The sequence below is a fragment of the Pimephales promelas genome, chromosome 3, assembly GCF_988280905.1.
Source record: "Pimephales promelas chromosome 3, fPimPro1.hap1.1, whole genome shotgun sequence".
Lineage (NCBI taxonomy): Eukaryota > Metazoa > Chordata > Actinopteri > Cypriniformes > Leuciscidae > Pimephales > Pimephales promelas.
Window position 1 is genome coordinate 20,123,444 of NC_142771.1, and position 27,661 is coordinate 20,151,104.

Here is a 27,661-nt window from a genome sequence, read left to right on the forward strand (position 1 = left end):
GTCAACCCTGTGACTCTAAATTTTCACACTGATGCTAGTTCACCCATCCTCCTCTGTGTGTCATTAAAGAGGCAGTGACAGATTCTACAGGCAGTGACCTCTTGGCATTAGAGCTCTAAAGATCAAGCCACAGTTTGAGATTCTCTGCTGTTGAAAATGAATACTGGTCTTTTAATACTTTTGAATAAAAAAAGGTAAAAAGGAGCCCAGCTAAATTACATAGAAAGGGGTTTTATATAGAAAAGGGTTACATCAAGCTCAATTTAAAGTTTTCTGGGTTTGTGATATACTTCTATTCTATTCTATTCTATTCTATTCTATTCTATTCTATTCTATTCTATTCCTTTGCTCGGGCATCAGTTTAAGGCCTGGCATCATATCCACACTTTATTTATTTTTATTTGGCCAGAGGAGAACTGCCCCCCTACTAAGCCTGCATGGTTTCTCCCAAAGTTTTTTTTTCTTCTTCATGGGTTCCTTGCCACAGTCTCATCTGGCTTGCTAAGTTAGGGAAACATACTATTTAGTAATATTATTGATTTTTGACTGTGCTGACTCTATTGAATGAGAACTAAACTGAGCTGGACACTATTTTCTAAAAAGCTGCTTTATTTAGGGAAGTACTCCTGCGGATCAAAGGCACAAATTCAAAGATATTGTGACAGACACAGGAAGTGGCCTTTACCAAGGTAACCACCATCATACAAAAAGCATACCACAGATACCAAAAGGGAGCAAGGAACATTGAAAATAGTGTGAGAAAAAAACACATAAAACAATGCAAAATATTTAACCTTTGATAAAGTCATTACATTAGCGCTAAAAGAACAACAGTGTTGCAGGGAAATATTTATCCACATTATAAGAAATATGCTAAGTAAAGAAATAAAAACGGTAAGAAAGCACCAGCTCACAAACAGGTATCCCATTTTCACATTCTCCCCTGCCCAGGTAATCTCCGTCACGTGAGAAAGACTGGGCTGTTCATGACGTCATGTTCGCTCTGCCTCGTTCTGGTCAGCTGATGCTTACGACGCAGAGGATTCAGACAACAGCACTTCAATTTCAACCGTTCAAACTAAGTAAGTTACATTGTTCTTACTAAAATAACTTTATTATCACTTATTAGCTATATTAAACGCCCGGTGAGTTGAATTTAGAACAGAATACGTTAGCGTGTTTTCTTTCAGGGTTTTTGGGATACGTTGTTGAGTTTGTAAGTTATCTGAGGTAACAACCTGTCGATGATCATTAGCATTAGCGCTTTTACTTAATATGGCTGCTTAGGTGTTTTAATGTTCGAATTGGAACTTTATAAGAAACCCCTGCAATCTTTCATAGCATAATACTGAAGAAACGTTAAATAAAGTGGCACTTTGCCCCACTAACGTTACTTGTTGACGCGTAAGCTTGGGTTGACAGCTAACGTTACACTAATGTCCTCTGTCAGGCTAGTTAATAAGCCGGTGTCTGTGTTTACTCCTCACTTCAGCGATGAAAATACACGTTTTTGTATAACATCGCAAGTCATGTATGCTGGGTGAATATGTAGAATAGTATAACTCTAAAAACAAGTGATATCGATTTTTTTTTTGGATCGGTCACCATCAAGCAATTTAACTGATGTGAAAATAAATACATTATTTAAAAAAAAAAATAAATAAAAAAACGATTAAACCTAATAAATAGTCAACAAGATAATTAACACAACATTTTATGTAAAGATTATTTAAAAAAATATTATATCTAACAGAAAAACGTAATAATGTAACATAATAGCGTTTTAAAGTCTTATTGGGGTCCCTACAACGTGGATAGCTCCTAATAATATTTGGGGGTCCGAACGAGCCATCTAAAATATTACAAAACCCCTGTTGTATGGTGCAGTATTGTTCTGATGTGGGTTAACATTCCATTGACTTGATGGACAACTCTTCCTTCAACAGTTTTCATGCTTTCATGAGACCATATAGAGTTCTATTCTAATTCTATTATGTTCCATTCTGTTCTATTCTATTGCGCTGGCACCGATTTGCCCAATTTAGTCAGTCAGATTATAGCAGTACAAATTACTCAGATTAAACCTGATTAGGGGTTCTCCCACAGGTGTTCACATTATTAATATGCGGCCTCATTGGAGGATCTATTTTTCAAAGACTCTGCTTTGGTCCACTGCACTGACTGATACCTGATGATGCTGGGATAGCAGTATGTAGTTGTACTGGAGAATGGAAAAAAGAAGGATACACAGAGACAGCTGAAAGACTATCTGCGTCTTGATAATTCCCCAAAGTGCTACATTATTCAGCATGTGTGGAATTACCCATGAAATCAATACTGCACTTAGAAGTTGTAAAATGGACCTAACAAAAGTATTACATGGCTTTTTGTGCTCTATCGATTTTATTTGTGTCTTAACATGCCACAAAGTGCCTCTGTGTTGGTAATGTTTAGTACGGAGAGTCACATGGTGCAGCTTAATCCTTAATCCACTGCCTGTGAGTGGAGTCCATCGTACAGTCGTTCTTAATGAATCGTAAACTTCTTTCACAGAAAGTGAAGGACCGCTTTGCAGAATGGGCTGCAATTTAAAGTTCACTCCTTTGAGAGGACCAAATGCATTGCATTAAGAAGATGCCTTAGGAGAGCACATTCCTTGCAGTTGTAGCTGTAGGTCCAGGGAAAGTTAAGTTCATGAGGTTAGTCTGTGTAATCACTGAATGATCCTGTGTGTTTTCCTCATTCCTCTGAGATGGCATGTGCTTATTCCCATAGCTGTTTCGAGCATCACATGCCACGAGAATGGTGTAGCGGCACAGAAGCATAACATTCGTTGGGTGCCCTGTCCTCTAGGCACAAGATTCATTGCGGAAGCTTTTATTATTGTTTCTAAGTAATCATTAGTTCAATCATTAGTGTTGTGTAATTTTTTTTACTTGGCCTAGTCGTCTAGATGGAAAATTGTGCTTTTGGTGTTGTGAAATGAGGCAGAAGTTTTACCTTTTAAACTGCTTGGAGTAGAGTTTTGCCATGCATAATGATATTATATTTCTAATTAGTTTTTTAGTTATTTAAAAAACAGTACTGTCAGGTGACCTTTAAATATTAAAGCCTTGAAAACAGAACGTTCACATGATTTTGTTGATTTCGTAAACCATCGGCCATATCCAATTAAGTTAAGCTCACCGTGACAGAACATTTAGCTGTGGCATCATCATCTCACAGGTCTGGAAGCAACAACATTTGCATAAAATCAGTAAAGTGATCAGAATGGTTTGCGTATAGTGGGGCAACTGAGGTTAAACATGCTAATGTACTGTTTTAATGGTCCGTCTTTCTTCCTCTTGGTCAAAGTAAAATATTCTGCCTTTGCACAGACTGTTCGCAAAGAGACCTGCCCTCTTTAGTTACTGTTGCAATGTCCGACAAGCCGTGTCGCTCTCACGCCACACATCATGTTCTCACGCAATGAAAAATTAAAATATCAGATGAAAGATGAAGTATCACAGAGCAAAGGGGACACAGACAACCCACCGATAGAAAGAACAGGTTACTTTTGATATGAAACTTAAGTTTTAACGTTTTTGAAAAATTGTAAAGAAATTTAAGCAATAAATACTGTTTTGTGGATCTTTGATGTGTCGTGACTCGTGACAGATTCTCATCATCTTTTCCTTCTAGAACTTATAGCATCAAATAAATATGTATGTACATCAGAAGGAATGTTGTTTCAAACGCGGAAAGACGTCAATACACACAGTCTTTCAAGTTCAAGTCCACCGATGTTATAAACTTTTAACTCTCCTGCTTTGTCGTCGGACAAAATGGCGGATTATGATTGGTCAGATTGCCTGTCAATCAAACTCTCACGAATTGTCTGTTGTCAAACAAAAAATATTCCCCAACGTTTACTCTTTTTCTTTTCATTTTTGTCTTTACATTATTTATTATAATTTGTTTTCTCCTTTTCTACCCCCAGACATTCTCCCCTTAGTGCATTGAGTAGAGAGCAGTGCATTATGGGGGAGTTGTTCCGCAGTGAGGAGATGACCCTGGCCCAGCTCTTCCTCCAGTCTGAGTCCGCCTACTGCTGTGTCAGTGAGCTGGGGGAGATTGGAATGGTGCAGTTTAGAGATGTAAGTATAGACCATTTCATATTGATATTTGTTCCTGGAACATTTCTGGTTCATTGTCAAACAACAGTAGAAGGCGCTTCATGACTCATAGCAGTAACACTGACATCATTGTCAGCAAATGTCAGCATTACATATTGTGTGTAAAATGTCATCTGGTGGCTGGATGGTCCCAGGATGCATGAACTAAGGAAATTTCAAGCATTTTGATTTAAGAGTGAAGCAATAGGCTATGCAGTAGGACAATTGTAGTGTCACAAACGCAATAGCTTTGAAGTAGAAAATCACAAGATGAAAATCAACATACCTGAAATGACTTTACTAAATAGACTCAATGATAACTGCAACTCCTTAAAGGGATAGTTCACCCAAAAATTAAAATTAGCCCATGATTTACTCAACCTCAAGCCATCCTAGTTGCATATGACATTCTGCTTTAGGACAAATACAATCAGAGTTATATTAAAAAATGTACTGTCTCTTCCAACCTTTATAATGGCAGTGAACGGCCATTTCTGTTTTGAAGTCCATAAAAGTGCATCTATCCATGGCTCCAGGGAGTTAATAAAGGCCTTTATTAAAATACTACAAAGGTGAATGGTAAATGCCATCTATCGCTTTTTTCCATTTTTCATGAAGTAAGTATATGTAAACTGTGTGTTTATGCAGCTTTTTAAAAATGGCTGTGTCTGTGTTTCATATGTCTTGGTTTCAGCCAATCAATTTACATCACTGGTAGTTCCTATTGTGCTGAAGTAGGTAATTTTCTAATTTAGTCCTCTGAAAAGGCGCTCCTATTACTAAAATAATTTCCAGCTAAAAACTAAACTTTTTAAACTATATTTTGCCTATTAAACTATATATTAACTATATATTATATTAAACTATATAACTATATTGTGATAGGTAGAGTCTAGTTGGCTTGTCAGAGTATTTCTTTACAGGCTCTAAAAGTTAGATCGCTGCAATTTTAATGAATGAAGCTGCAAAAGTTACACGCTTGCAGTGTTAACTTCATTAATAATAATAATGGGTGCGATTAAATATTACTAAATGTTCCGTTGAGGAAATCAGCATCTAAACTATGATATGTTATCATCGCCTTTCTTGTTTAGATGAGCTCAGTGTCTACAAGACATCATTACGCTATTTCAACTTCATTGCACATGCACAGTCCTTTCAGTTTCGGTTTACAATCCAATCAAGTGTTTAAGTTATGTCGATCGGATTACAAAAGGAGTAAACGACCCCTTTCAATCCGATCGAAATTCCAATCGGATCGATTAAGTTGTTTACGTGAAGGTTTTTTTTTAATCCGTTTGAGCCGTCAATACGATTATAAGTGTCCATCTAAATGCAGCTAGTGAAAAGCTTGTGAAGTGACTCTCAAAAGCAACTCTGGGGATGAAGTTCATGTCCTCATATATTAGGACAGCAGACGTTGAAAACCCAGTGAGCGTAACGTGTGTGAGTGTGTGTATCAGGCAAACGGCGCTGTTCTTTCACAAACACTCAGACATCTTAGAAGATTTAAGTGGCAAACCGATACACAGACATTATGACATCATTTAGGAAGTGATTGTGAAACCATGCTCAAAGTGGCCTAAGAGTTCTCTGAACATCTCACTCATCCTTGAACCCTCTTCTACGTATTTAAGGCCAACAGTGTTGCCTTTATTTCATGTGTATTCATTTTTACAATGTAAATGTGACTTCTTTGCTATTTTTTCCCTACACTTCCTTTATTGTTGTCTTTTGAGAGAATGGTAGTTGTGTATTATTAGGTCAGTTACTTTTCCACTCTTTTAAATTGCAGTTGAACCCAGATGTGAACGTTTTCCAGAGGAAGTTTGTGAATGAAGTCCGTCGCTGTGAGGAGATGGACCGCAAACTAAGTAAGTTGTTGAGTCAGCATTGACTCTGACATAGTGGGCTTGAAATAATTGCTCCCACAGCATCCTGTGTTCTGATTAAATTCATTGGAAAGAAGTTCAAGAACATGTATTTTTTTATTATTTTTTTTGGCTCTGTTTTCTCTGCTTTACATCAGTTTTTTTTCTTTCAAGGATTTGTTGAGAAGGAAATCAAAAAGGCTAACATAGCTGTTGTAGACACAGGGGAGAACCCAGAGGTCCCTTTTCCACGAGACATGATTGACTTGGAGGTAACAAAAAAAACTCATGCACAACTCAAACTAATGCTGAAAATTAACGTTTTGATCATGTTTGATCACGTTTTGATGACTACAGAAATTTCAATCACTGGTGTAATGCAGCTCACAGTCACTGAACGTGTCATTGATTAATGATGTAAAACTCATTAGTTTTCTTTCATGTGTCCGTTTTTAATTATATTTTTAAATATATTACAATAGAACAGTTATTTTACCTTTAATATTTTACAATATTTTTTACTGTATGCAAGATAAAACAAATGCTGCATTGGCGAGCTTAAGGTACTTAATTAAAAAAACTCACACCAAAAAGTTTACAGTTTACACATACCTCTATTTGCACTTACAGTAGAGCTAATATTGTGTGAATTTGACAGCTGTAAACAGTTTTGAGTGCACCAAATAAGTTCTGTCCCTCTATAGGCCACCTTTGAAAAGCTGGAGAATGAGCTGAAGGAGATCAACACTAACCAAGAAGCTCTGAAGAAGAACTTCCTGGAGCTTACTGAGCTCAAGCACATCCTCAGACGAACACAGCAGTTCTTTGATGAGGTCTGCCTTATTTCATATCTTACAAAACATTTAGCATTTAGAGTTTCCTGTGGTCTTAAAGGCATTTTACACGGTATATGTCAGGCAGAGAGCTTTGCTTGTGGTCTTGCAGACACTCTTGTGCATAGGCGTTTTGCACACAGGCGGGTGTGAAACGTGTCAGTGCAGCCACAATGATTTGTGTTACATCTTCAGCTCGAGTACAAAAATGGTGCAGCACAATGAGAAGATTACTGTAATATTTTGCCCTATGTTTCATGTAATTAATGGCTAATAAAGCCATAAAAGATTGCCATAAACTTATCCTCCATGTTGTTCTTTGACCAAATAAAGCTAATTACTATTTAATTAGTTTTGAATAATCACCTCTGATGAGTCAATGACATGAAAAGATGACATTGCTAGCAGTTGGTTATAAGAATCTATTTTATGCTTTTATCCTTGACAGCTTTTGTTCTACCACGTTCCACTTCTTTTCCTTTCAAAATGAATTAGGAACTTAGCGTTCCCCTTTACCGTGTAAAATGGCCACCATTCAATAGTCAAATGAAGAAGTACAATAACACAAACAGAGGAACAAAAAACATGTTTTTCCATATGTCTGTGATAATGTTCGCGCTGACAAAGGCAGATGCATGTCTGACAGATTGAAAGGCCATTCTCTGAATTCCTGGCCACATCTCAACCGTTGATGATGATGTCAAACTGCCCTTCCCAAGACCAGTTCTGCAAGGTGTTCGACTCCCTATTCACAAACTCCTTGAAAATGTAAAAAACAGCCTTTTGTGCTCGTGATAATTAGCTCCTACCAGGGTGTTTCTTTTCTATCTTTCAGGCTTTAGACCATATATTTCTCTACTTCCTGAACACTGATCTGAACTTTAACATGTTATTGTGATATATTTCTTTTACGAGTTGTAAAAGATCATTTGAGAGTATGCAGTTGAGTTGTCTTTTAATCATTTACTTACCTCTTACACAAACTTGTTGGGTGCTCACAGAGAGTGGTGGTGGGTGGTGTGAGGATGGTGTGGCTCAGGGGTTAAACAACATCAAAAATTGTATTTTCAAATCCTAAAATGGACTAATTCATGTGCAACCATCCCTGTGCACTTGAGATAGGCACATCACGTCTGGTTATCCCTGTAATAAGTGCATCGGCTGAATGAGTACAAGGATTGGCTGTGAAATAAAGCTTTTTAATGGTTATTCTATTGAATAATTATGATAACATAAGGTCACAGAAATGTGTTCTTTATTTATAATATGAAAGAAGTACTTTAACTATTAATGTAATTTCAGCATCTAACCATATTAAGTTAGCTACAACCTTTATTGGAAAACAATTTCCTAAAACAAAACTAGAATTAACTTTTTTTTTCTACAGAAAGAGATGAATAACTTTATGAATTGTTGTTTTCTCTTTTTTTTTAGATGGAAGATCCTTCTCTTTTGGAAGAGTCGTCAAATCTACTGGAACCGAAAGAGGCCGGACGCGTCGCTCCTCTCAGGCTTGGGTGAGTGTGTCAGTGGGTTTTGGTATCTCTGTTTTATTGAGTTATTTTAAATGGACAGCTGAAACATGAATGCTTCATACACAGTTCTAGATATTACAGTTTAGTGTTTCTCATGACAATTTCTTTTTACTTGTTTTATTAGATTTATTTTTATTGTTTCTAACATATCCTGTTCTGTAGACTTGCTCTTTATTTATTGTTTTTTTTATACTGTAGTGTACATGCAACCAGTACAGCCTGTCCTGTTCTATAAAGATGCTCTTTATCTATTTATTTTATACTGTTCAACCAGTAAAACGTGTCCTGTTCTATAGACATGGTTATTATTTATTCATGTTGTACCAGTCCGATATGACTGTCAATTGAAATAAACTTTCTGTTTTATTTATGAATCTATTTTGATGCGTTTTTGTATACGTAACTTTTGTAATTTTACATACGTTTAAAAATATCAAAATTAATGTCGATATCGCCATATTCATTATCGATATTGCAATATCACATTTTGTCAATATTGTGCACCCCTAGTTGGAAGAATGGTTGGCAAAATTATAACATGCTAGAAACATAATAATCACACCAATAATGATCAAGTTATAGACTCAAGTATTTGCCTATTTAAATCTGAACTGTGACTTTTTTTTTTTTGGCCGGGCAGTGTATGCACGCATATGCTTGGATTAAACATAGACGTTAATGGGGATTGTCTGTGCATTTTTTTTTCTTTGCCACAGCTCTAGAAGAATGCAGAACAGGTCTTTTGAATGGCTCTAAGTTTAAGGGTGTATGGATAGTAAATGAATCTAATGTTTAAATGCGAGTCATATGATCGTATTGTTCTCGATTGGGCTGTAAAAATGTCAATACAATGGGGGAGGTTGTTTTTTTTTAATAGATTTATGCTAGTGAGATTGAAGAAATAAAGAGGGATTTAACAAACATTCTTATGTAACTGCTGCCAATGCCAGTGGGTTTGTCATTGATCTGTGATCAATAATCCTGGCATGCCTTTAATACATAACACAAAACATTTTTTTTTTTTCCATTCCGAGTACTGAACGAAAGGAAAGCCCCATGAGGAGAGTTTAAAATCAGCTTAAACCGAAAGTTGGAATAGTCTTTTGTTCCCTATTGTGATTTTATATCCACCAAGTGAAATGGCTTCTCAACAACAAGAAAAAATGTAGGGCGGGACTTGATTCTGTCCATGGGCAGATTTGAATCTTCACTTGCCTCACGATTCAATTTGATTACGATTCAGAGGGTAACAATTCAATTATAAAACAATTCTCCATGCATCTTTTCCTCTCATTCTTTTATTTATTATAATTACTGTGTTTGTAATCACATTATATTTATTTTTATTATTTTATCTTTGTTATTTTTCGTCATTTTTGACACAACGCTTCATCGCCATTGACGGAGCTTTCCGGCAATACATGTTTTTACTGTTATGCGGTAGAGGGCACCATTATGCATCTTCTGAAAGAGTACAGAATTGGTTTAAATGCAATTGATTACACATTTTACATACAGTATGTAACAACAATACGTTTGGTGTTGCAGTATTATTGAACAAAACTGGATTTAATCCAGATTTAAGATTAATTGTGATTGGTGCAACCCACCCAAATTTCATGTTAAAAAATAATATTTTGAAAATAAGGATCAACATCAAATGTGTGTTGATTTGAATATCAGTTTCATTATCCAGATGTCTGCTCTTGGAGGAGAATTATACAATTCACTCATGTTTGACACTGGTTGCAGGTTTGTTGCAGGGGTGATAGGCAGGGAGAGGATTCCCACTTTCGAGAGGATGCTGTGGAGAGTTTGCCGTGGAAACGTCTTCCTGCGGCAGGCAGACATCGAGGACCCACTTGAGGACCCCACCACAGTAAGTTTGCCTTGTGTGAGGGAAAAATAAATAGCTTTTAGATAACTTTGCAAGCTAAAAATGTAATCTCTTTTCTATATAGTTTTCATTTTGGATAATTAGTTAAATAAACTGCATATTTAATGGTAACTTCCTCTTTTTTTTCAGGGAGACCATGTGCACAAGTCGGTGTTCATCATTTTCTTCCAGGGAGACCAGCTGAAGAACAGAGTCAAGAAGATTTGTGAAGGGTACGAGAGCATCATAGCCATTAAGAAGTCATACAACATAGTGACCGAAACAGAAGAAAACCGTATTTACATTAAATTTTAAAAACATGAGCTTGTTCTCAGATTTCGCAGACGTGTTCCTTACAATACTTTTCAAGTTTGGGGTTAATAAGATTTTTTTTTTATTATTATTTTTTGTGTCTCTTATGTTTACCAAGGCGGCATTTATTTGATTTGAGTAAAAATATTTGACAAATTCATAAAATCTAAATATTGCACGTGTTAATACATATTGCAATGTGTTATTTACTATTTTTGTGTACTCTGCACAATCACAATAAATATCTAATGAAGTCTTTTACTAATAAATTTATGTTAGGTTTCGGGCATCTCTATACCCCTGTCCCGAGACCCCACAAGAGAGGAGAGAAATGGCAGCCGGAGTCAACTCTCGAATTGATGACCTCCAGATGGTAAGACGTGAGAACACGCACACATTCTCTAAAAATAATATAAGTGGATGTAAGCCGAGTCTTTTTTCTGAAGTTCATATGTTTGATTGTATGAGGTAAAAGACTGATCAGGGTTCTTATGAGTCCAGACCTGGTTTAGAATTGCTACGTTGTTCACTCTGTCATTTTGCAAATGATGAAATCTGATCTGCTCTTTCAGACGGTATTGTCAATAACTGGTGTATCGTTGTCAGTTGCTATTGTAATGATGTAAGAACCAACATAATGGCAAGACCACCTGTTTGCGGTCTCATCAACGTCCTCGTTTACACTGTCAGTGAAATGTGACCCAATTCCCATTTTCATGGTGATGTTTGGCAAACTTCGCAAAGCTAGCATCAAGCATAATTTCGCATTCGTCCATCTGTGCAAGAACATTTAAAAGAGCTTGTAAATGGACGGTCAAAAAATCAGACATAGGCAACAAATCAGAATTTGTGTATCAAGACCTGCACTGTAAACAAGGCCCATGTCAGTGTGTGTGTGTGTGTGTGTCGCATCTTTTTCATCTTGAGTGGAAACCTGACATTGGGCCTCATTAAAACACTTGATTTTCGATAAATTTGTTTCCTTTTTTCCCCCTGAACTCCTCAGTCTGATCAGATGTCATTAAGTCAGGGATTATAAAATGATTTTGTAAAACAAAACACAACTGTTTACAGAAGGAAAGAGCCTTAAAGATTCAAACATGTTCCAGAACCAGTAAACTCATGAATGCCTGTGTGTGTTTAGGTGATATATGATATGATTGAATATGATTTGACAGTACATCAATTGATGTAATTTTCTTGATAAACTGCAGCTGAGTGGCGTAATGGAATTACATGAGATAAGAGTGTGCCCAGAAACACAGATTAGATTAGAGAAGGGATTTTGTTACAAATAAAACATAAGTAAAATAATTAAACACTAAATTACAAGGAAGTGACTTTTATTTTTTTATTTTTACAAATCTCACTAAAATACAGCAGTCCACTACAATTCAACCATTTCATTTATATTACATTTATGCATTTGGTGGTGCTTTTATACATAGCAACTTCAGTAGTAGTATTCTTGTTGCCATTTCAATGATTATTTCAGATTATTAGCTGTTTTTTTCTTGTATATATTATTAATTGTTTGCACAGATCACTGTCACTAGATCACAGAGTGAATATATATGTATATGTATGTATGTATATGTATATATATATGTGTGTGTGTGTGTGTGTGTGTGTGTGTATGTATATATGTAATTTTTTTTATTTTTACTTGCTGAATTGATCATTCTTCGTGCCTTCCCTAATATACTGTGACGATACCCTGGAGGTCTGTGCATCCCTTTGAATAACATCTGAATTAGACTTAAAGTCTCAAAACTCTTTTTCTTCAATTTCCTTCTCTGTTTATTTATTCATTATCTTAAGTTGAGTTTAAACTAACAGATGTACAATAAAGCACAGGTTAATTTGACAGAAATGTCCACTGGCTGCATCCGTGCACACGCTTTCTGTCGATCTGTAGGGCAGAGGGAAGCCCCGTTCACACTACACGCGACCAAGCGACACGATACCATTCATTTTCAATGGTAAGCGGGCGACTTCCGGCGACACGCGCGGTCGCAACCTTTGGCAACCGGAGGGGCATGTCCAGCGACGCGGCAAAGTTGAGAAATTTTAACTTTATGCAAATGAGGAGCGATTTTTGGCAATAAAACGCATTTGTTGTCTAACATAGAGTAACACCCGTGAATGTCACTCACAAACATTACTAGGCAACCAGTAGTGGGGAACGCCCTCCAGTGCAGCCACTGGCGACCTGCAGCGACAAAGTCGCGTGTAGTGTGAACGGGGCTGGAATCTCCCTCAGTGAGTCATTAGAGGCTACTACTAGTTTTAATGGGGGACTGCTGGATGGTGTTACAGCTCTGGGTCTTTGAGAGAATCTCACAAATCTCTGCCTTATTTGGGAAGGAAAACTTTGAGCGAGTGTGTCCTAGCACATTTACATAGTACCCATACCTTCCCGCCCACACAGATGCCCACACAGTTTTGTCCTTGCACATGGCAAGGCATTTTATCACTGCTGCTTACTTCTTACTTTTGATTTTTTTTTCCCCCCAATGTGTCCAGTGGCACATACAAGTTTATAGCATTATGTCATTTTTCAACACTTGCTGAAATCAATCATAATTTGGGCCTTAACAGGGTAGAGCCATATTTAATTTTCGTCTGGAATGAATTAGAGGCTGTGAGAAATACATGTTGTGCGCTCAGTGGATTGTAAAACATATTGTTTAACAATATACCGATTGTTCAGCTGACGAAAAACATCTTTCAATAGACAAAACTCAATAAAAGTGTGAAAATGACATGATGTCATATTCAAAATGACAGTGCATTCCATTGCAAGGACTGTAAGCCCATCCCTCACAGCCTTGTTTTCATCTAAATTTAATATGGCCTCTAACCTGACAGACAGCTATGTGAAGATTTTGGGCCACTGAGGTTTCCCATTGGGTGGGGGCTACCTGTAAAACGTGACAACATAGAAATCGATCAACAAAAATCTGATTTGGGTCAAAAAACGTATGGTCATCGCGTCACAACTGTAAGGTGACTTTCGCAGCGGCTGTCTCATATTGAGCGTTCCTGTCTATGCATACCCACATACTGAGGGAGTTTGTTCTTCATGTTCGACACACTTATTCGCTGATTCAATCCCATCCCACACCCCTTGAAAATCCACTTACATATCTGTTTGCTCTCTGACTTTTTCAAAAGAAATGAAGGAACACGTCCAAGCACAAGAGTGCTGACGGAGCCAGGACAAAGCGCACTCTCAAGTTCCATGTCACTGACTCACTTCGAGCTAACAGCGGGCCTGTTTGTCCCGGAAGTGAGACAGAATGGTCACTATGCTTGCGTGTGTCTTTCAGTCAGGCGTTAATGTCCCTGCGCTCTTCTCTCAGCTTTGGAGAGAATTTAGTTTCTCTTAGTTTGATGCACATGCCTTGTTTGTTGTTGTTGCGTTTTGAGAAAGACAGAAGGTCTTCTGGACGCATTATTGAGGATTACATAAATCCCAGAGTGGGCGAGTTTGTCTTGTTTGTCAGTGTGGGGGAGTCTGCATGTTTCCAGCGTGGGTGAGCATGTGGTTTATTCTAGTGTGGGTGAGTGTGTCTGATTTCACAGTGAGAGACTGCATATGTCCCACCCAAGTGAGCGAGAATGCGCATTTGGACATTAATGTTGCCACTGTATCTGTCTAATATGACAACCAGATGCTGGCTCACTTCCTTGGCCACTCCTGAATGATTGTGAAATTCTTTTTACATAAATAGAAGATACATAGGCGATATTCATACAACCAGGGTTTGGGATTCATAAACATCTTTACCAGCAGGTGTGTTTGTTCTTACAACAGCAAAAAAGGAGCGGCTTGTGTACTTTTTAATGGACAAATGACTAAACTTAAGCCCCTATTCCTGCAATAGCTGTGAATAACACTTGTAACTATTGAGACAAGTAAGGTTGCATTGGTTAATTACGTGTTTGTGTTTCTTGTTCAATGCAACAATAAACGCAGCTTGAGGTCTGATGTTCGATTGACAAACCAATAACTCTTATGGTCATTAAAAATGTTCACAAGCTCATGAGCGTGAGAACAGTTTAACAGACAGGACATGAGAATCCCCACACTTGCGTTTTTTGCACTGGAACACTTACATATTTCCTGTATTTGGCCAAAGTGTTTAAGTGGGCATGAAGAAAGTGCGTGTAGAACTTCAGTGATTGCTCAATTAGAACACACTACCTGAAAAGTTTAAATGTATTTTTGAATCAATATGAAACTGGTGGCACAGATTAGACTACGGTGGGCCGCAAGAGTCTAGGCAAATAATGAGAAACACTGCATCAGATGTTTGAAAGAATGACATGCAAAGTCAGACAGCAATCTACCAAGATTCAGGTTTCAACCCAACCACTGCTCTTTCAGCTCTAAATTGTGACCATATCAGCTCTGTCTAGTGATCTCACATTTTCTGTTTTGACCCTTTCTCTTCCTCTTTGTGTTCTAGGTGTTGAATCAGACGGAGGATCACAGACAGCGTGTTTTACAGGCGGCTGCCAAGACTGTCCGAGTGTGGTTCATCAAGGTCCGGAAGATGAAAGCCATTTATCACACTTTGAACCTCTGCAACATCGATGTCACTCAGAAGTGTCTGATTGCTGAGATCTGGTGCCCTGTGTCAGATCTAGACTCCATTCAGTTTGCGCTCCGTCGTGGCACGGTGAGGACACACACTTACACATTGTTTGATGTTTTTATAAGGGGTGTAACGTACACAAAACTGGCGGTTTGGTTTTGAAGTCACGGTTCGGTACGGGTTCAGTACTGCAAGGTGAGTAAACTAAACATAGAAGTGCTTTTTTCAAATTTATTAAGCAGTGGTCTACTGAAAAAATGGTCTCCGTCTTTAAATTAATTCAATTTTAATTCAAAGTTTATTAAGCATAAAATAAATCTCTGTTTATGCTGTAAACTATGTAGGTAGCCCTTACTTGTCCATTACTATAATATTGAATGTTAACAACAGAGCCCAAAGTATTTGCCTAAATTCAGGTTAGATATAATAATCAACACTCTCTGAGGCCGTGTGTCCACCAAAGCATTTTTTTCCACGTGCCTGGCGTTCGTTTTCAATTGTTTTCAATGGGAGCGCCACGTTTTTTAAACGCCATGAGCGTAACAAGGCACTGAGCATTTTTTTCATGCTGAAGTGCCGAGCGCCCAGTGTTTTTTTACTGGTCGCTGAGAGTTTAAAAATGTTCAATTTTGGATAAAACGCAGCAACACACCTATTTTTTAAAACCATCCTGAAATCTTGAGCCAGAGGAGGTTGGCATCTTATTCTTCAGTCTGTTACCGCCTGAATACAGTCTGAATCGACCAAATCAAATTGCAATTTATACCATTTTTCAAGATGTAAACAGCGCTGGTCCAGAAGCACTTCCTGTTTCAGTTTTTTAACACTACATAAAAGCTGGGATAAAATACAACCAACAGAACATGTAAAACTGAATCAAAAAGTTAAACAACATCTTTAAGATGTTTTCTTTACATGTTAAATAAAGAAAACAGTTACAAACTGAAACAGGAAGTGTTTCTGGACCAGTGTTGTTTACATCTTGCAAAATGGTCTATAACCATACCTCCATATAATTCATTTTATTTAAATTTCTCTGTAATGAGAACATCACTGATACAGGTCCCTGATAAAATAATTGAATTCCCTTTACAGTAGGAAAATATTCGATGTCATTTTATTTTGATATCTGATCTCAAATCTGAATTGTAATTGTTACAATTGACCTGTGTCATTGTTGTTTGAATTCTATACTTGAATTCTATACTATACTTTAAGAGCTCTGTAAGTAATATGAAAGATGTATTTAGACTAATTTGAGGAATAAAATACAGTAGGCTTCTTACTGTTGTAGTTTATGGATATTTTAACCCCATAATGTGGCTTAATGAGTTATTGTTGACATCCTGTTAAAATAGAACATTGTTGCAGGACATAATGGGCTATATGCACGCATAAGTTCCGCATTTGACGTAAGGATGCTCGTCCATTTCCGGTTGTGTAGATTAAAGCGGAGGAAAACCGGAGAAAACGGGATTATGGCAGAGTCTTCAATATTTACTGTCCTCCCGTCTTTGAAACGAAACGTACATACGTTTAGATGTAATTTTATATATAGTTATGTTTATTTAATATAATTTTAAAAAGAAGCATAAACACAACGAGGGGTGTCTGTTTTATCTGTTTTTGTGACTAACGTTTCATTAGTATAACCATGGAGTATAAAATTCAATATAAATTGTGGTATTGCATTGGACGGAAGTTATCGAGCATCCTTAATCCTTCACCGGAAATAACGCCGTGCATAGAGCCCATTGAAGCGATAGTCGTTTTTTATATATATATATATATATATATATATACAGTATATATATATATATATATATATATATATATATATATATTTATTTATTTATTTTTTGCAGTAGCCAACAGCTTTCTGAGCCGCCCTGTAACAGGAAGAAAACACTTTTTAAAACATTCAGTATATAGATTTTATTTATATCATCACAGTAATCTGTTTATTTATTTTCTTTAAGCATATTATCGTATCAGCAAACACCAATATCCACAGACTTCTAATGTATTTATTGATATATTAGTATTAACTAATTTCAATATATATATACTGTATATATATATATATATATATAATAAAACATGTGAGTATTTTAAACTAGCAGTTACCCTGCTTTCCAGTTGGAAGTGTTCCCCTGCCTGTTATTAAGTAACAGAATCTGAGATGCAAGATGTATTTTGAGATTGAATGGGTTTGGTATTTACATATGAATTTAGTCCATTTAACATTGTTATGTTATCACCACACACGTGTTGTCTCTAAGGAGTAGCCTATTTGTTCTTGTCATCACATTCAATGACTCACACTTTGTAAAGATGACTTTAGCTTGTGTTATCCCAGCACACAGACACATGCACACAGGGGACTGAGTATTAGGACGGAATGCTCAGATGCTTTTACATTGAGTCATGAGACCCCTCAGATCAAAGTTTGATTTTTCCTGTGGTCAAGAGCAGCTGAAACCTGATCCTTCAGCCATAGTGCCACAAATGGACTCTGTCAATCACTTCTGCTCTGCCCTATTGAAAAAATTAATAAAACGATGGGTGAGATTGGCAATGATCAGCCACTCCCTCAGTTTTTAGTGGGATGCCAATGCAAACAAAAGAGAGAATCTGTTTGTGTTTTATATCAGTAGTAAATAGTACATTATAAATTGTTTTTATAAAAAATATAATCATCAGGTTTTTATTAAATTAATACATTCAAACATGCTTTTCACAAAAAAAAAATCTATTTAAAAGATTATTTATATTGTCCTTTGAATGCATACTAGTATATATATTAATTATAGCCTTAGAAAATTGTTATGATAGGCTGAGTCATAGAGCTTCTCAAGTGGCTGACCTATAATCTTTGAGCAAATTTTTAATTGATTATACAACTTTGTTTTCAGTATAACAGATCAGTTTTTATACCAAATAGAGTTGCATTATTGCAGTATGCTCATTATCACAGACCTATAGAACAACAGAAGAATCTGTTTCCTTACTCCAAATGATCTAAGACGACGAAGAAAGTAAATTCTCTGCTTCTAGATTCTCATAGTTACTCACTCCAGAAGGTGTGTGCGAGTTAAGGATGCCTCTGCGAGGTCCGGATTCTCACGCCTTATAGCATGACAGTGAGAGCAGGGTGGATGTAATACCTGTAATCCCTGCGATGTGAGGTTGTAGTGTAAGGGTCAGAGGTCATTGGAATGTTAACCTCGTAATAGTCACATCGTAAGAGGATTAACTGCTCACACAAATTCACCTTCTGTTCTTCCGTGTCTGCCTCTCTGTCTTTATAGGGTTAAAACAGGTTATACATAGTTTATATAGTGGCTGCAACCTACAAATGGACCAATTTGTAAATCCGTGCAAACCATTGTTTAGTAACAAAAAAGTAGCTTGCCTTTGAACCTAAACTAGAAGTGTAATAGTGTTAAGTCCACGTTGGCAGTGTTGAAATGTGAGGGACTGTGCTTGCGTGCTAGTTCAAAGCCTGTCCCTACACATGGCATTCTTCATCGTGCCTTATTTAACTAGCAGCTATTAATATCAGCTGTCTTACACATTGCCTCCACATGTACTTACATGCTGTAGACTTCACCTACTCCTCAAGTTCAGTTTAGGATATACAGAATCTATTTAAAATTTAAGCAAACGAGTGACACTGTTTTCACAAATATATTAAAGCTTACATAAGTGCAATGTAGAGCTGCAAAGACAAGTGAAACGTTTATAAATGTGGGCATTCATAGAAATGCACCACTATTTACTGGGAAGCAAACTGGAGCATTTATTTTTATGCGTAGCTGTTTTTTGTTCAATTCCACTGTTGCTTGCAGGAGAAAAGTGGATCCACTGTTCCCTCCATCCTGAACAGAATGCAGACCAAGCAGACCCCACCCACCTACAACAAAACCAACAAGTTCACCTCTGGCTTTCAGAACATCGTCGATGCCTACGGCATCAGCAACTACCGGGAGATCAACCCAGGTAACCCTGAACTTTAACCTTTAGTCTCGGAGCAAGTCCCAAAGTCCTCTGCAGTGATTTAATGGGCACACATAATATAATCAACATATTGTTTGCTTCCATTTTTGTGCTCAGCTCCATACACCATCATCACCTTCCCCTTCCTGTTTGCGGTCATGTTTGGAGATCTGGGTCACGGTGTACTCATGACCTGTGCTGCACTTTATCTGGTGCTGCGAGAAAGCCGATTAATTTCCCAGAAAAACGACAATGAGGTATCCATCCACCCACCCATCCATTTATGCACCCATCTCATTATTGATGTTTGTCCTTATTCATATCAAATATTGTTCATGTCATATAGCCTTTATGTACAGTATATAAGACCAGAATATAGAAAATATCGATCATTATCAATCGTAATTTTGTTAATTTAGCATGAAAATCAAATCTTTGACTTGAAAAATAAAACACATCTTTCATTGTGGGTTAATTCACTGACAAAGCTAAATGTGACAATTATCATTTGTGAGATGATTGTTTTACGTTTGTCAGATGATTGTTTTGTTTTAAGTTCAAGTAAAAAGTTGTTATAAGATTATTTTATTTTGTCTGTGATGAATAAAAAAAACGTAGTTTAAATTGACAGTTTAGGCCTAAATTGTGGCTTTTAAATGGTTATAATTGTTCAATTATAATTTATTTATGAGTATGATTTAATTATTAATTTGATATGTATTGTTAAATAATAATTCAGGTATTTGTATTTATTTTGGCCAAACTAACCTTGATGTAATTTTACAAAAATTATTTAAAATATAGTTTCTTTGTCTAAAATACATATATGTGACAATTTGGACCATCAGTCTCTCTCTCTCTCTCTCTCTCTCACTAGATGTTTAACATGATATTTGCGGGCCGTTACATTATTCTCCTGATGGGACTATTTTCAGTGTACACTGGGATTATCTACAACGACTGTTTCTCAAAATCCCTCAATGTCTTTGGCTCAGGCTGGAGCGTCAGACCCATGTTTGGAGAGAAAGGAGACAACTGGTCGTAAGTTGTTTGTTCCAACCCTTTACAAAAACTTTGTAACTCCCAATCAGCCACTTGTTTGAGTTTGAATAGATCCGTTCTATCGTTCAGGTCAGATCTTCGTGCATAGCTATTAATTTGAGTTTTTCATCATCTCATGCAGGTTGGCAACACTGGCGGAAAACCGGATATTACAGCTGAACCCTTCTGTGCCAAAAGTGTTTAATGGACCCTATCCAATTGGCATTGATCCAGTAAGCACCTAGTTTCTGAACGGTTCTGTAGCAAAGATAAGGTAAATTCAGTCCTTTTAAAGGTTTTAACTTTCTCCTCTCACAGATCTGGAACATTGCCACCAACAAACTAACGTTTCTGAACTCCTTCAAGATGAAGATGTCAATAATTCTGGGAGTTATCCACATGATATTTGGAGTTACTCTCAGTCTTTTCAATCACCTGTATGCACTTGTCCATTTAATACTCTAAATAGATCTGTATTCATATTTTATGATAATTTAAGTCTGTTTGTCTATGTTTGAAGGTACTTCAAGAAACCTCTGAACATCTTTCTGGGTTTTATTCCTGAGATCGTCTTCATGACCAGTCTGTTTGGCTACCTGATGATCCTCATTTTTTACAAGTGGTTGGCATATGATGCCAAGACCTCAAAAGATGCCCCCAGTCTTCTAATAGCCTTTATCAACATGTGCCTCTTCAGCTACAACGATCCCACTAACAAACCGCTATACGCAGGACAGGTACACAGTACCAGCATTATCAGTATGTGTCAGGTGAGATGCCATGACATTTAAAACTGATGTTTTGTCTCTCTCTTTCTCTGTCTCTGTAGATGGTAATTCAGTCTCTGTTAGTTGTTATAGCTCTCGCCTGTGTGCCATGTATGCTTATAGTAAAGACCCTAGTAATGCGCAGGCAATACCTTTGGAGAAGACACCTGGTAAGAAACTCGCACAATACATTCAAGATTCTTACATACCCAGTTTATTTTTTAGATTTCATGTTTTTATCTTGTAATTTCCATATCCAGAGTGAGATGTTTATGGCATGTGGAGTGTTTAGATTGTAAACATGAAATATCATTGCTACATCAGTAGGCAAGTTCTTCAACCTAATGTCCACACAGATGTCTTATAAGTTTCATAAGTGTGATTACCTAGCCTGGATGCCAGCCCGAACCCCACCCACAACATTTTTTGGTAGGGAAGTTCAGTCTGGACTTGATCCATACTTGATCGCGTCTGTTATAAAACAAATCGACAGCGCATTCATTTTAAAAGACCAACAGAAAACTGCAATCAAGGCATTTGTCGATCAGAAAGATGTGTTTGCCATCCTTCCTATGGGATTCAGCAAAAGTTTAATTTATCAGCTGGCTCTGATGATCACTAAGAAGATGGGATGCAATGAAAACCATGTGGTCATTGTGGTTTCTTCTTTGGTCACACTCATGGAGGACCAAGTAAAAGAAGCAACACTCATTATTTTACTACTTCTTCCAGCGTACGTGTAGTTGAGTTCTGTTGACAACTATGTGTAGCTAAACATATGTCACTTACTGCTTTACTCTGAATGGTTGTAGGTCAATCCAATTGAGTGCAGATTTATTTTATTTTTTTCCTGGTTCGGTTAAGATACGCCTCATAATCAAAGCCCTATGAGCAGTATCAGACTCACGTTCTGACTTGAATATGAGTGTGACGAAGTCAGGCTAGTGATTTCCAGGCCTAAAATGTAGTTTATTCCTGTGTTGTCAAAGCTGAATTTTTAGCATCATTAGAGTGTCACACAATCATTCAGAAATCATTCTAATATGCTGATTTGCTGCTCAAGAAACATTTCTTATTATTATCAATATTGGAAATAGTTCTGCTTGATATATTTGTGGAAACTGATGAATTTTTGATAACTATTAAAGTTAAAAAGTACATTTATTTGAAATATGTATTTTTGTAAAGTGTCTTTACTCTCAGTTTAGATCAAATTAATTTGGCCTTTTTTAGATTTTTTTATTTTATTATTATGCTCAGTTCTAAAGTGTTTATTCAGCTAAAAAGTATTTTCAAGTGCAATCTCTACAAAATCTAAATGTCTGAATAAATGTAATGAGAAAATAATTTAAATTCATTGGTCAGCTAGTGTGGGAACCCTGATTACCAATATGCTAGATTATTATATAATGGCTCAGCTATGACCCAGTGTGACTTTTGCTGCAGGGAACACAAAACTTTGGGGGAATCCGAGTGGGTAACGGCCCCACAGAAGATGAAGCTGAGATCATCCAACATGACCAGCTTTCCCAAAACTTAGACGAAGAACCTGAGGTAAGGGAAGATTCTCTTTTTTTTTTTTTCAATTGTTTGTCCATCTCTCTCTCTCTCAACTAGGCTATAGAATAACATAGAAATAATACTTTTTGTCATACTTATTCAATAGATTACCCTTGCTTGTGTCCTTTTTGTTTTACCAAAATTCTTTGATGTAGCATTAGTTTGTGAAGTCTAACAATAGTCTTTCTATAGCCAGAGAATGACTCCTGGTCTGCCGACTCAAGAGCATATTTATTTGTATAATTGTTTGGGTCGGGTTTTTCTGTCCGACACTCTTGTGTGATGACATCTTTTGATTCGGAGAATAGCTTAACATTTTATTGTAACGTAACTAAATTGATCTTCTTCATAATAGTCTATGTGCAACTTGTTACCACCCACACTGTGACAAACTACACCAGGGTACCAAAACTGCTGCAGTTGGCAGTGGGCATTCCTTTCTGTGACTCACTGGATCTGTGATCTACATACCAGTGCTGGTCTAAACTGGGTCTTCCACTTTTAAAAGCACTATCTCTCCCCCCAGCCACTGTATCCCAGGGAAACCAGTCTCAAAACACTAAACAAACACACACCCGACTAATTGAGCTTCTCTGAGAATAAAATGAAGGAAGATAGTAAACTATTATATTACACTTTATATTAAGGTTTGAGATGCAGTCATTTCAGTACATTAGTACCAATAATCTTCCTCTTTCCGCTCCAAACAGGCCTGTCAGTAAAGCGCAGTCAGCCACAAAGTCAATTTACTGGAGACTGAAGACAGATATCCAGGATTGTTTATCCCTCTCGTTTTGGTTTGTACAGTGACCCTGTAAAAGTATTTGGTTACTTAAAAACGTATGAATTCAGTGGTATCTGCAAACAAATAACGCTAGACATTTTCTCGTAAACAGCTTAAATTTCCTAGCTATTTTGCAATTATTTACAGTATTAATATGATTGTTGGCTGATTTTAGAGGATGTATGAATTCATCACAAATGAATTCTTCGCTCAAATTCACAAAGATGTCGTAGTAGAGTGTAGTTCAACAAATTATGTTCCAATTTTGACAAAAAGAAAATGTCCAGACAATTGTCAACTAATTTATAATTTCAAACCTAAGAAGTCCTTTTTTTTTCTGAAATGTGTACTCTTAAGTGTGCTTTGTTTCTTTAAAATAAATGCAAATTGGCTTGATTTTATTGCATTTAAAGCATTCATGCATTTGTATCAGTGTGGCTTTAGTGTCTGAAATTACTTTTTGGGGCCACTGTATTTTGCTGTGACGGAAAATAAAAGTTTCGGTCATTAGATCTTTGCATTTTCTGTGAACTTAACCGTTTTTTTCCCCCACTGTCTCTTCATCAGATTCTAACTCTGTCATTAACGCTATTTTAACCCTGTCTGTCTGTCTGTGCATGTCTCTGGTTATATTTCAAGCAGTCAGAGGAAGAAGTGGTAAGAGCAGACAGCCTTCTCGACTCTGTGTAGATGTTTGCTATCATTTTTTACATTTGTTTGTGTGTGTGTGTGTGTGTATGTCTCTGTGTGTGTGTGTGTGTGCGTGCGTTTGTGTGTATGTTCGCCATCACCCGTATAATCCTCTTGTTCTGCGGCTTGTGTGTATCCCTGCAGGTTTCAGTGTTGGTAGTCTCTTGCTTTTGGTGTTCGGTTCTTTTCCAGCACAACTAGATAGATTATTTTCTAGACATCCATTTTCCTTAGTTTTAGCCGCCATCATTACATGGGAACGATCTGGTGAGCTGTGCTGGAGCGTGATTCTGACTTAAATCACACCAAATTATGCTGATGATCTGAAAGGCCCTGCGCTGTGATTCTGTTCTTATGTCCGTGAGATCCAGGGCTGTGATTGAGCCGGGAGTGGGATTAGATTCATGTGTTTTCTTTATTTTTCTTCTTTTTAAAAAAAATTCTTTTTCCTGTTGAAAAACAAAAACAGATACAGTTGTTGTTCAGAACAAACTTGTCCACTTGTCCCATTCATTAAATTGTTTTAAAGGGACTTCGGCTGGTAAGGATTGAAAGAGGTACAAGAGTCAGGGGAGCTTGTTCATTTTTACTGTATCTATACTGTTCTGTATCTCTAAGGGCAGTTGGGACCACCTATCTATATCTGATTTAATGTTCTTATTACTTATGGACCATAATTGCTATCAGACAATTTAGAAATATCCTTTGTTATTTTAATCCCCAGGTACTTAATACTTGATGCATTCCAACTCAATTTTAATCTACTCAGCATGTCATTCTGAGGGGTGTAGATATAACTTAAGGATTTGTGTTTTCTGAACATTTAATTTATATCCCAATTTTTTTTTAAGAAGGACATCAACCTAGGAATAGTAACCTCTGGTTCAGCAACGAACAACAAAACATTGTTTCCGTACTAACAAATATTTTGTTGGGCTCAGCTGAGAGGGCATCCCTGGCGGCAGCCTCTTTCCAAGTTAATACTCTGAGTGTGATGCACATTGATCCTTATTCTAGCCTTTGGTGATGAATACAACATTATAATGCATCTAATAAAATCATCCTTAAAACCAAATCTTCTCAATGCAAAATACAGGTACTCCCAGCGAACTGAGTCAAATGCCTTCTCGAAATCTAAACTTATTACTTCTTTTCTTTGGTGAGATGATCAATTACTTGCAGCACCCGCCTAATATTATCTTGTGTCTGTCACGTACAAATCCTGTCTGGTCTGAATCCACAAATTCTGGTATTATATCTTCCAATCTTTTAGCTAATATTGATGCATATAATTTATAATCAACATTTGCACTACACTCCTTTTTGTCTTTACCCTCTTAGATTTATGTGTTTTCATCTGTCTGAATAGCTCTTATTGCTCTCTCTCTCTCTCTCTTTAGTTTAATTTCGCAGATGAAGCAGTGCATCAGGCCATTCACACAATAGAATACTGCTTAGGCTGCATCTCAAACACCGCCTCTTATCTACGACTTTGGGCGTTGAGTCTGGCCCATGCTCGTAAGTAATGCACACACCAACCATGCACATTTATTGTATTGAATACAAACTGAAACCGTGTCATATCTGGGCCTGAGAAATAAATGGAAATTTCTGCAGTGAATATAAGATTTTTTTGGTTTTTGCTCAGCTCTACTTTATAAACTTAGAGTTGTAGGCAAAGACTTTGGTAATGTAAGCCCCTGTAAAAGAAGTAAACTCCTTCCTACAGTACAATTGTGAATTCATTTATAAAATCCCATTCCAACAAGTAATTTATGGGAACCCTCTACACATTTACTTGCATGCTTTTCCGCTCAATATGCAATGTGGAGAAATAAAGTAATTGTTTACAATGTTTTCCTTAAAATGTGTTTATTTTTTCTTACAGAGCTCTCTGAGGTCTTGTGGTCAATGGTGATGCACATGGGCCTTGCTTCTAGGAGTTTTGGTGGATTCATTCCCCTGTCAATCATCTTTGCCTTCTTTGCTACACTGACAGTGTTTATTCTGTTGATCATGGAAGGCCTGTCTGCCTTCCTACATGCTCTTAGATTGCACTGGTAAGTGTGTACACACACACACACACACACACACACACACACACACACACACACACACACTATGCTTGCCTTTAATAAAACTGTTAAACTGTTTTAATAGCAGATGGCTCTTTGTTGCCCCCTATCAATGGCTACTTGCACACTGCAGAAAAAATACCATTGAATTGATTATTTTGAGTGCCTAAAAAGGAGGGAATCCATGTTTTAAAACCGAACTGAATAAGTAATTGTAGCTCAATTGAAATATGGTGCTAGAAAATAAACACATTTTTTCATTTAATTTCATCCAGGACTGTAATTCACTGACTTTGTTTCCCACTTTATTTCTGTAGGGTGGAGTTTCAGAATAAATTCTACACTGGGCAAGGCTTCAAGTTCATGCCTTTCACTTTTGACAGCATTCTGGAGGGCAAGTTTGAAGACTAAACCACACCCACATTCTCTCCTTCTTCCACACCTCTAAACAACAGGAGCCAGTCAGATTATGTGTGAGATTTTATGATTTGTGTGAACACTGTGACTTTGTAAGGCTCTATATTTCTCAGGTGTTCTACATCAGGACATGGAATAAATTTCAAGAAAGTAAGCTTGAAGTATTTAGTAGAAGCTGAATATAATCTGAGCTAGAACTACATAACATTTTCGCAATTATTTCATTACTCTTAAATACTTAATTATGTAATAATACAAACTCAAGTGCTGTTACCGTTTAGCACACAGGAGAATGAACAGCTTGTTTTCTTTGTCGTAGAAGCCTCATAAATGTGTACATGCTCTTCGTAATCAAGGCACAATATCATTAAAGTTTCCCTACCTTTATAGTACAGGTTCTAAAATTTGATACATTTCTGATTTTTTTTTTTTCCCCAGTCTGTTAAATTATTAGTTGTTTTTTTTAATGTATCTTTTATCCTTTGTTAAACACATTTCTAAGACAGTTCTCATACAAAGGGATCTCATTTCAAATGCAGAAAAGCAATGTCATTGTTTGTCATTTTTACAATCTTCTGTCATGCAGAGAGGAGGATTTCCTCACAAAGCATATCAGAATAATAGTTGCAAATAATCCCCCAGAATAGCCAGATTTATTGCAGATCTTTTCTCTCCTTTGTAAACACAAGTAAAGAGTAGTTAAATTTTAGTTGGTCTTGAACTGTATTGCTGGTTTTTTTTGTGTGTTTTGCTGTTGTTTTTGGACAATTAAAGGCAAAAACACATCTAAGCTATGTTTGTTGCAGTGCCCAGTTCCAGGGTTTTTTGATTGTTGTTCATAATTGAGTTTACAACATGCACATGCAATGGCTTTTGAAGAAAACGTGTTTGCTTGCTAGATGTCAGAGGCAGTCCATTTAGTCTATAGTCAGAAATTAACTATACCAAGTAAGAGCAGCCAGTGAAGCGGTGATTGTCAGTTTTTTTGTCAATAAAGAAGGACTGGATATGAACTTGAGGTTTTCTTTTTCTTTTTTGTATCCATGGTGTGAGAAAAGATCTGTTGATAAATCATATCTAAATATATAATACAATTAATATAATAATCATTATTGATAATATATAACATGATTTATTTCTTAA

At 36.8% G+C, this 27,661-nt stretch overlaps 1 protein-coding gene across 6 annotated transcripts; it reads left to right on the top strand.

Moving 5' to 3' along the window:
• The first annotated feature begins 934 nt into the window (after positions 1–934).
• On the top strand, positions 935–27,531 carry atp6v0a1a (ATPase H+ transporting V0 subunit a1a). Of its 6 annotated transcripts, none has more exons than XM_039685903.2 (23): positions 935–1,082; positions 3,980–4,136; positions 5,950–6,028; positions 6,200–6,297; positions 6,730–6,858; positions 7,505–7,591; positions 8,293–8,375; positions 10,146–10,272; positions 10,420–10,502; positions 10,861–10,954; positions 15,057–15,269; positions 19,037–19,187; positions 19,302–19,441; positions 20,062–20,225; positions 20,368–20,458; positions 20,544–20,662; positions 20,746–20,962; positions 21,055–21,162; positions 22,439–22,546; positions 23,976–23,993; positions 25,427–25,544; positions 25,915–26,086; positions 26,419–27,531. In XM_039685903.2, exons 2-23 carry the CDS (start codon positions 4,020–4,022, stop codon positions 26,510–26,512), a joined length of 2,610 nt encoding a protein of 869 aa, XP_039541837.2. In that variant the 5' UTR covers positions 935–1,082; positions 3,980–4,019; the 3' UTR covers positions 26,513–27,531. The 6 variants fall into 6 exon arrangements, with proteins under 6 accessions (XP_039541837.2, XP_088984585.1, XP_039541838.2 ...); XM_089128459.1 differs by having other exon boundaries at positions 946–1,082; positions 23,979–23,993; XM_039685904.2 differs by lacking the exon at positions 23,976–23,993 and having other exon boundaries at positions 946–1,082.
• Positions 27,532–27,661: the final 130 nt, after the last annotated feature.